The 10604-nt window shown below is 41.0% G+C and overlaps 1 protein-coding gene across 3 annotated transcripts; it reads right to left on the reverse strand.

Annotated features, from left to right (window-relative positions):
- Window positions 1–3119: 3119 nt before the first annotated feature.
- LOC113048415 (zinc finger and SCAN domain-containing protein 20-like) lies at window positions 3120–5443 on the reverse strand. Of its 3 annotated transcripts, none has more exons than XM_026210211.1 (2): window positions 4253–5443; window positions 3120–3566 (listed from the first exon to the last, which is right to left on the reverse strand). In XM_026210211.1, exons 1-2 carry the CDS (start codon window positions 4992–4994, stop codon window positions 3364–3366), a joined length of 945 nt encoding a protein of 314 aa, XP_026065996.1. In that variant the 5' UTR covers window positions 4995–5443; the 3' UTR covers window positions 3120–3363. The 3 variants fall into 3 exon arrangements, with proteins under 3 accessions (XP_026065996.1, XP_026065998.1, XP_026065997.1); XM_026210213.1 differs by having other exon boundaries at window positions 3446–4412; window positions 4487–5443; XM_026210212.1 differs by lacking the exon at window positions 3120–3566 and adding an exon at window positions 3953–4098.
- Between the last annotated feature and the right edge of the window lie 5161 nt (window positions 5444–10604).

A 10604-nucleotide genomic window follows, 5' to 3' on the forward strand; every position in this document is an offset into this window, starting at 1 on the left:
ATTGTATTTCTGCCACAACATTTTGCACAACTGTTTACAAGTTTATCAAACATGTGTATTATTTTTAAAGCTGCATTAAAAAATATACATAGTATCTTTGGGTGATGAACAGTTGATTGCACTCCTTTCTCTTTGGAGTGTTATAAGCTCTTGGTGCATTAAAAAGATCTGTAAAGTTGCAAAGACTAAAGTCTCAAATCCAAAGAGATAATCTTTATCAAAGTTAAGACTCCCGCCCCCTAAAACTACTCATTCAAACACACCTCCATGTCTACATCACTGTGTGGAAATATTTGCGTAATGCCGCCTGTGAAGGACCAAGCAGTCAAGGGCAAAGAACACAGGATTTCCAAACAAAAAATAATTAAATGCCAAACAAAGTTACAAATTAAATAACTTGAAAAACTGAATGAAAATAAAGTCAGGTCTGGGCCCATAAACAAAATGTAAACTAAAGTGAATCAAAACTGAACAATAATCAAACAAACAAACAAGAAAAAAAAAACATGGCCTACCAAATGCCACACATCGGGAAACTTATATACACAAAGGACTAGCCCATTACACACACCAAGAACAAACACCAATTAAATCCAATTAGAATGAATAATATAATTCATTCACCAAAAATAAAGACATGGGTCATAAACAAATTAATTATATACATAAACAATTAAAACAAAAACAAACAAATAAAAAACAAATAAACAACCCTACATCCCCCCAGCTAATCTGCAACATGGGCTCAACCACTGGAACAAATTGGTGGCCACTGGCGCCAGCCGGTCCTTTATTAGAATGGACCTCCACTGAAGTGCAGCGCTTTGCCCAGACAGCGTCAAACCTCCGCCTTCCACGCATAGGTAACTTAAACTCAAAAGAAATAATGGTTAACACAATATACCACTCATAACTAGAAAGTGTGCACCCAAACTAGTCGTGTATGGTAAAAGTGTAAATTAGAAATAAAGTGGTGAAAATGAACCAAAGCTGTGTCTGTCTTTATTATGAAAAAAAAAAAAATATATATATATAGGGTGATCTGCAACTGAAATGTTTTAATTACGAAATATACTAAAAGGACAACCAAAATAGCATGTAAACAAACGAAAGAAAAAGATGCATGTCTGTGTTTGTGGTTTAGGTACCGCCTTGCTGTGTGGCCACATTGTCGGCCATCACACTCCCCCCCACTTCAAAGACCTCGCTCACACAGCGAGAGAGGAAATCAGCCATAGCATTGGCTTTCCCTGGAACACACTGGACAACGAAGTACCACCGAGTAATTTGTGTCCTTAATCCTCTTCAACCACTGTAGAGCCTTATGTCAGTTTCCATAATAAACTCTCTCCCCAGCAGATAATATTTTAGGGAATCCAGAGCCCATTTCACAGCCAAGCACTCCTTTTCGATTGTAGAATACCGGACCTCTCGCGGGAAGAGCTTACGGCTAATACAAGCCACCAGTTGTCGTCCATCGGCTGGCCCTTGCAGTAGCACAGCTCCAATGCCTCGTTCCGAAGCATCGGTCTGCACAATAAACGGTTCATTAAAATCAGGATTATGCAACACAGGGTCCTCACCCAGGGCAGTCTGGATGACTTGAAAAGCCATCTTTGCTTCCTCAGACCAGTGAAGTCGGTTGGGGAATTTCAAGCCCACCATATCGGTCAATGCTGCTGCTCTGCCAGAGAAATTGGGAATGAATCGGTTATAAAAACCTGCCATACCAAGGAATGATCTCAATTCTTTCCGTGTTTGGGGTAAAGGACACTGTTGAATGACTTGGACTTTTTTTACCTGGGGTCTGACGACCCCTTTACCAATGACATAGCCTAGATATTCAATTTCAGTTCGGGCTACAGCACATTTGAGTGGATTGATGGTGAGGCCAGCTTGCTTGAGTCGCAGCAGAACTTCTTGAAGATGTTGTAGGTGCTGTTCGCATGTGTCACTGTAGATAACAATCTCATCTAAATAGGCGGCCGTAAAAGACAAACCATGTAATATCTGGTCCATGAGCCTCTGAAAAGTGGCTGGAGCCCCATGCAGGCCAAAAGGGAGGACCCTAAAATGGAATAGCCCCCATGGGGTTCGAAAGGCAGTCAACTCTCTAGATTGAAGTGTGAGAGGAATTTGCCAATATCCTTTGGCGAGGTCAATGGTGGTCAGATACTTGCTCTTACTTGGGATTGGCGATTCTTTGGCAAATGCTCCAAATTAACACATTCGGGGACCGGCTGAGGCAAATATTGCTCCTCCAGTTCCTCTTCATCCATCACCTGTTGAATCATCAGAACTTGTGACTCTTTCTCAGGACGAGGAATCCACGCTTTCAGCAAATTGTGCAACACTTTACTAGGCCGGTCCAGGCCTGGTGTGGCAATTTCACAAGTGGTGGGCCCCAGCTTCCGCTGGATCTCAAATGGACCCTGCCATTTCGCCAATAGTTTACTCTCCTGACTTGGTAACATCACCAACACTTTCTGGCCAGGGTTTAAAACTCCTTTCACATGTGGACCGATCATACCATGACTTCTGAGATCGCTGTGCCTCAGCCATGTGAGTTTGAGCCAGTCTCGCCATCGCCTCCAACCGATCCCTCATCTGCAGAACATAAGAGATCACATTTACCAAGTCCCCACTACCCTGGGTTCCTTCCCACAGCTCACGAAGCAGGGTCAAAGGGCCTCTCACTTCCCGTCCATATAATAACTCAAAAGGAGAGAACCCAGTCGAGGCTTGGGGAACTTCTCTATATGCAAACAGGAGGTGTGGCAACCACTAGTCCCAATCCTTACCCGACTCACTGATGAACTTGCGAAGCATTTGTTTGAGTGTTTGATTGAAACGCTTAGTGAGGCCATCGGTTTGTGGATGATAAGGAGTTGTACGTAAACTCTTGATACCCAGAAGCTTATACACCTGTTTTAAGAGAGTCAACATAAAGTTAGTGCCCTGATCCGTAAGAATCTGACAGGGAAACCCGACTCTGGGAAAAAAGTTGTATCAAGCATGTTGCTACGTACTTGGCTTTAATGGACTTCATCGGGAAAACCTCGGGATATCTAGTTGCATAATCAGTTATGACAAGCATGAATCTATTTCCAGCTTGACTCCTTTCTACAGGGCCCACAATGTCCATACCAAGTCTCTCAAATGGTGTACCCACAACCGGTAGGGGTTGTAATGGAGCTCTGGAAGGGCTTCTCATGGAGACTTTCTCACACTCAGGACAACTTTTACAGTATTGAGTCACATCCCTCCTTAGTCCCGGCCAGTAGAAGTGTCTTTTGATGCGAGCTAAGGTCTTGTGTTTTCTTAGGTGGCCAGCCCAGGGAAATGAATGGCTCAACTGGAGGATTACCTCTCTGACACATTGTGGCACGACAAGTTGGTTTGTCGACTCAAACTGGCGATAAAGAATTCCTTTTTGGAATAAATACCTTTCGGCAGAGTCAGTGTCATCAGAATTGCCTGTAGCTTCATGTTCTGCTCTCTTGAGGTACGGAGCCAGGCTGACGTCTTCCTGCTGGAGCTGGATAACGTTAGTGGGCACCTGGAAACTTTGAAACAAGTCACATGAGAGGTTAGCTGGTACTTTGGAAACATTATATGCAAGCTTATCCCGTCGTCTTTCACTACGGGACCTCAGCAACTTTGAAGGTTCCACTTCAATATCCGCATCGAAGAAAGGTAAAGTACTGAGTGTCTGCGCCGGATCCTCTGCCTGTTTCATTTTTGCCCGGGTGACTACAACATTGCAAAGCTGTTCCGGCTGCAGTAAATCTAGAAGCACTGGTAAATCATGCCCCAGAATCACAGGATACGGCAAATTATCTGCCACCCCAACGTCCAGGAGATAAGTCTGTCCCTGTACTTTGATGTAAAGACCCGCGGTAGGTAACAGTTTATTATCACCATGGACACAGCATATCGGTCTCGTCAGAAGGATTAATCAAGGCAGGTGAAACAAACTGTCTGTGTACCAATGTCTGGTCACTGCCAGTGTCAACTAGAGCATGGAGTTCTTTACCGTTCACTTCTACAGTGGTCATCCTTAAGGACAGTCCAGGCTTTACAGGAACTGCATTATTTCTGGGCACATAACACACTTGAGAGAGCTTGACAACGTTCTTCGGGCAAACAGGTTTAGTATGACCCTCTTGGCCACACAGGTAACAAATAGGCACTTTCTTAGGTGGTTTAAAAGATATCACAGAGTCAGATTTTCCTCCTACAGTAGGCTTACCAGAGGAGTTGCACTGAGCCGGATGAAAGATATGGAGCTTGCGAGAATCTCTCCCACCCCGCCAACTCCACGACTGATTCCTTCCCCGGGCAGCAACAAACACATCCGCTAATGATGCAGCTTCAGCAGCAGTATCAGGGCCCCGCTCACGGATCCATACCTGAAGCTCAGGAGAGAGCATTCGGAGATACTGCTCAAGAATGATTATTTCTCCAATTTCCTCAATAGTTTTACCTTTAGGGCGAATCCACTTCCCATACAGCTCCTTCAGTCTGGCATACAGCTCATTGGGACTCTCGGATGATTCAACCTCCAGAGAACGAAATCTTTGTCGATAAGTTTCTGAACTAATGTCGTACTTCCTCAGAATAGCCGACTTAACACAATCATAGTCAAGAGAGTCATCAATATCCATCAGCACATATGCCGCTCGGGCCTTACCAGTCAGTAGGGGAATCAGGCGGAATGCCCAGTCAGCCTTAGGCCAACAACACGCTGCAGCAATCCTCTCAAAGGTTATCAAAAAGTGTTCTATGTCATCAGAGTCACTTAATTTTTCTAATCTAGGCTCTTTAATCAAGGACTGACCTCTATCATGGTCCATGTGGTGACTTTCCTTTGCACTCCTTTTAGAAATTGGCCAGTCAGAATCAAGGTCACCATCCTGCCTTTCCCCAGGACATGAATTCATAGAAAATGGACCAGGGGTGGGTGGAGTATGAGTACAAGCTTGCACCTCCATCTGAAGCAGGCCAAACTGATGCTGCAATACCTTAAATCGTCATTATTGTTCCTTTTGCTCTTGGGCCCTCCCGGCCTCCCGTGCATCCATTTGCGTCATGTGGGCTCGGAACAAACTTGTCAGATCTGCAAGCGTTGGCTCCTGACCTCCAGACTCCTCTGTGACAATCTCCTCTCCATCCTCTATGGTCTCCACCTCTCCTTCCTGTGCTTCCATTGGCACAATCCTTTGTGCCCCTTTTCTTCCAGACCGACTCATAGCTCAAAAAAAAAAAAACAGGGACGACAGAAAGCGAAACCCCCCCCAAAATAGGAAACCTGCACCCTCTGCCGATCCCACTTCTGACACCATATGTGAAGGACCAAGCAGTCAAGGGCAAAGAACACAGGATTTCCAAACAATAAATAATTTATTAAATGCCAAACAAAGTTACAAATTAAATAACTTGAAAAACTGAATGAAAATAAAGTCAGGTCTGGGCCCATAAACAAAATGTAAACTAAAGAGAATCAAAACTGAACAATAATCAATCAATCAATCAAACAAACAAACAAACAAACAAACAAACAAACAAACAAACAAACAAACAAACAAACAAACAAACAAGACAAAGAAAAACATGGCCTCTCAAATGCCACACATCGGGAAACTTATATACACAAAGGACTAGCCCATTACACACACCAAGAACAAACACCAATTAAATCCAATTAGAATGAATACTATAATTCATTCACCAAAAATAAAGACATGGGTCATAAATAAATTAATTATATACAAAAACAAACAATAAAAAATAAATAAATAAAAATAAAACAAACAAATAAACAACCCTACATCCCCCCAGCTAATCTGCAACATGGGCTCAACCACTGGAACAAAATGGCGGCCACTGGCGCCAGCTGGTCCTTTATTAGAATGGACCTCCACTGAAGTGCAGCGCTTTGCCCAGACAGCGTCAAACCTCCGCCTTCCACGCATAGGTAACTTAAACTCAAAAGAAATAACTGTTAACACAATATACCACTCATAACTAGAAAGGGTGCACCCAAACTAGTCGTGTATGGTAAAAGTGTAAATTAGAAATAAAGTGGTGAAAATGAACCAAAGTTGTGTCTGTCTTTATTATGAAATATATATATAGGGTGATCTGCAACTGAAATGTTTTAATTACGAAATATACTAAAAGGACAACCAAAATAGCATGTAAACAAATGAAAGAAAAAGATGCATGTGTGTGTGTGTGGTTTAGTTACCGCCTTGCTGTGTGGCCACGTTGTCGGCCACCACACCGCCTAAATGTTCATGCAAAGAATGAAGGTGCGTTTTCAGTAACCGCAGTTGGACCAGCCATGTCAGGGAAATGCTGTGTGTATCTAGGTGAAAGCAAATGCACTTTATTTGGCCTTCCGAAAATAGATGGATTCATTACAGAACAGCAATACATTTTATGGTTTCGTGAATCTAGGAGAGGAGGTAATTTTGACTTTGCAATGACAATCTGGCACTTCTGAATCAGCTACTGAATGTATGTTTTGTTATTAGTTTAAGTTTTAGTCGTGACATTTGCCAAGTATGGTAGCTCATACTTGGAATTGGTGCTCTGCATTTAACCATCCAAGTGCACACACACAGCAGTGAGAAGTGAACACTCTGTGAACACACACCCAGAGCAGTGGGCAGCTATATATCCAGCGCCCAGGGATATGGGGGTTCAGTGCCTTGCTAAAGGGCACTTCAGCCATGGGTATTGAAGGTGGAAGAGAGCGCTGTTCATTCACTCCCTCCCACCTAGAACTCTTGCCAGGACCGAGACCTGAACCGGTGACCTTCTGGTAACTCTGGTAGCTTATGTGAGTGTGAGAGAGCAAGCACATATGAGCTTCATCACTGTGTCTGTCACGCGACTCTGTTCATCAGGGCTTGAACTGATGGTAAATCTAAGGACATTATTAACTTCTTTACATTTATTTTTAAAGATGAAGCTCACGATTATGGAAAGGGGTATTACATTTCTGACGAGTGCTTGCAGTGTTTGGGCAATCACAATGCAGACTGTGCTTGTCGGAAGGAGGGACTTTGTAGAAAACAATGCTTTTGAGAGAGACGGGTTATACATGTCAACATATTCTGTTACACCAAATACACAAAATAATAATCTTTAAAAAAGCATCATATGACCCCTTTAATATGCATCCAGGGCAACAGTATCTTCCAGATGTGGAAATTCTGCCCACACAGTCCCAGTGACAGCATTTTCCACAGTCCATTAATTCAATCTAAGGAGGTAAGCACATACAAAAAGTTACATAATGGTATGATACAAGCACTCCAGTTTTGAATGTATAATTTTCTTATTAATCGGTTGGGTTCATCGGAACACCCCTCAAGGCCTGCCATTTGGGAGATGCTCTGACTTCGTCAACCAGCCATCACTATTAGGGAACTTGTCAAAGACACTCATTGGCATGACTGTGTGACATATCACAACATTGACAAAGCAATAAATACAGTATATTCTACAAGATATTATTTTGTAAAAGTATGTTAATTTCTTAAGTTGTGATACTTTGTGCTGCCAAGCATGGATGCATTCTGTATTCTGTTTCTTTAACTTTTGAATGTCTAAACCGAATTGAATAATTGAATTTATGTTTTTGATGCTTGAACTTGGGATTTCAGTTAGCAGAGGGAATCTGCCCAATCAATGTTGTTAATTTCACCTGTAAAGCATTTTAATCTTATGGGTGATAGATTTTTCTGAATCCTGTCATTTCATGCTGTTGCTTTACCTATATACTGATAAACTAAAACTGAAAATTGGTCGAAAGTCTGTTAAGCAGAGTCATTCAATTCAATTCCAGTTTATTTTTATAGCGTCTTTTACAATACAAATCATTACAAAGCAACTTTGCAGAGAATTACGTTTATTACTACAATATTTAGTTGTAGCTTATAAGTGGTGGATGTAAGTTTGTGCGAATATGACAGGATTTTTCAGAAAAATTAATACAAGACATAGTCAGCAAGACGACGAACATTATTAACAGCAATTATTATATGATGCAGTCACACTTGTAGCAATAATTGTTAGTTCTGTTTGTTGATTCAGGGTTAGCATCATCTGGGGTCCTCTGAGGGTCAGCATCATCTCTTCTCAGGTGTTCTGGATCCAGACTGGAGCTTGTGTAAATCCTAGTTACCACGGGATGTAAATCCTGTGGCAAAACATAGAAACAAAATAGAGACATCATTAGCATAGCTGCTGTTCCAACAAAGTAAAATTAATTAGTTTAACCCAAGCTAAAAATAAGAATGCGCATTTGATCAGATGAAACTGCAGATGAAAGAGATGCGTTTTTAATCTAGATTTAAACAGAGAGAGTGTGTCTGAACCCCGAACATTATCAGGAAGGCTATTCCAGAGTTTGGGAGCCTACTACTATCTACTTTAGTGGACTTTGCTATCCTAGGAACTACCAAAAGTCCAGCGTTTTGTGACCTTAGGGTGCGTGATGGGTTGTAGCGTGGTAGAAGGCTAGTTAGGTACGCAGGAGCTAAACCATTTAGGGCCTTATAGGTGAGTAATGATAATTTGTAACTGATATGGAACTTAATAGGTAGCCAGTGCAGAGACTGTAAAATTGGGGTAATATGATCATATTTTCTTGACCTCGTAAGGACTCATTTGGGACTACCTGTAGCTTGTTTATTGAAGAAGCAGGACAACCACCTAGAAGTGCATTACAATAGTCCAGTCTAGAGGTCATGAATGCATGAACTAGCTTTTCTGTATCAGAAACGTATAACATGTTTCGTAGCTTGGCAATGTTTCTGAGATGGAAGAATGCAGTTTTTGTCACATGTGAAATATGGTTTTCAAAAGACAAATTGCTGTCTAATATAACACACAGATTTTTGACTGTAGATAAAGTAATAGTACATCATAGGCCTGTAATTTGCCACTTCACTAGGATCTAGTTTTGGTTTCTTAATAAGAGGCTTGATAACCGCCAGCTTAAATGATTTTGGGACGTGACCTAAAGATAAAGACGAGTTAATATTATTGAGAAGCAGTTCTTCGGCTACAGGTTACAACTCTTTCAGTAATTTAGCGGGTACAGGATCTAATAAACATGTTGTTGGTTTAGATACAGTGATAAGTTTATTTAGCTCTTCCTGTCCTATAGTCATAGATGTATAAAGTACTAGAGACCCATACTTGAGTAAAAGTACAAGTGCTCTATCAAAAAAGTGACTTGAGTAGAAGTTGAAGTGCTCTTTAAGCACCACACTTAAGTAGAAGTACTAAAGTATTCAACATTTTTTGTACTTAAGTATTGCAAGTAGTCTATTTTAAAATTTACTACTCAAGTACTGAAAGTAAAAGTACAAGTATTGTGTTATGTAGTTATTAAAGAAAGTAGTCAAAAGTTTGAATATATTGTTTTTATTATTTCAAATGATTAACCTTTTGTAAAACAAAAACAAAAAAACAGATTAGTATGTCCCTTTCCCCCTTTAGCACCCCTCCCTTCTCTTCCCTGCTTGTTTTTTTCTTCTCCACAGCTTATTACCTTTTTAAACTAGTGTGCATAAAGCAGTCATTTTTGGAAGTTACACATTTTCCTTTCACCCTCAACTTGTTAGGGCAACTAAAAGATCTCAAAAGCCAGAAGGCCGCATTCAAGTATTTCTTATGTAAAAACAAAAGTGATTAGAGCACCTAAAAACACAGCTTAAATATTTGTAAACAAAAACAGATCAAATATGCCCCTTCCCCTTTAAAGCATCTCTACCCTCTCTTCCCTCCTTGTGCTTTTTTTTTTTCTCCACAGCTTATTCCCTTCTTAAACTGGTATGCATAAAGCAGTCGTATTTAGGAAGTTAGAAATCTTTGGTTTATCCTCAAAAGTAGTTGGTTTTCAAAATTGAACGTATTCAGTCTCGCTCTTCTAGGGCTACAGACTAATCCTGTGATACTAAAAAGCCTCTCGCAGGCTGTTGATGCTGGAAGGGGTGTGTTTAACTTAACAGACAACTTGCACACAGCTGGAAAAGACTTGAGCAAGTCCATGTTATCTGCTGAACATGACAAGTACGCATCTAGTTGTTTGGCACTGTCTTGTGCCTTCGAACCCTGCATGCCAGAAAAGAAGTCCTCTTCATCAGATGAGCTGGACCTGTTGACCTCACTGGACTGCAACGAGGGGTCTTCAATGCTTCGTTTGATATAGTCCATTCCTGAAATATAAGAATGTGTTATAAACAATAATAATAGTTTCAACCCATCATGACAGTAACCACAGATTTGACATGATGACATTGTCAGTAAATGATTTTAATGGAAATGACGACTTTATACTTCAAATAATTCCCTTAAACAAAAAGCCTTATGCAGCATTTACAACCTGGCAGACCTTAGACAGGAAGGCTTTGCTGCCATACTACAAGGCTAAAGAGGAAGGCTCCCATACCACATCATTTCTCACTCTAACATCATAATGCCCTGTTTATAGGTAGGTTTGCAATATCTTATATACAGGACAAGCTCATATGTGTTTCCATATAAAAAATTAAAAATCAAAGTAATCCCCAATTTTTTATTGG

Source organism: Carassius auratus, chromosome 29 (assembly GCF_003368295.1).
Source record: "Carassius auratus strain Wakin chromosome 29, ASM336829v1, whole genome shotgun sequence".
Classification (NCBI taxonomy): Eukaryota; Metazoa; Chordata; class Actinopteri; order Cypriniformes; family Cyprinidae; genus Carassius; species Carassius auratus.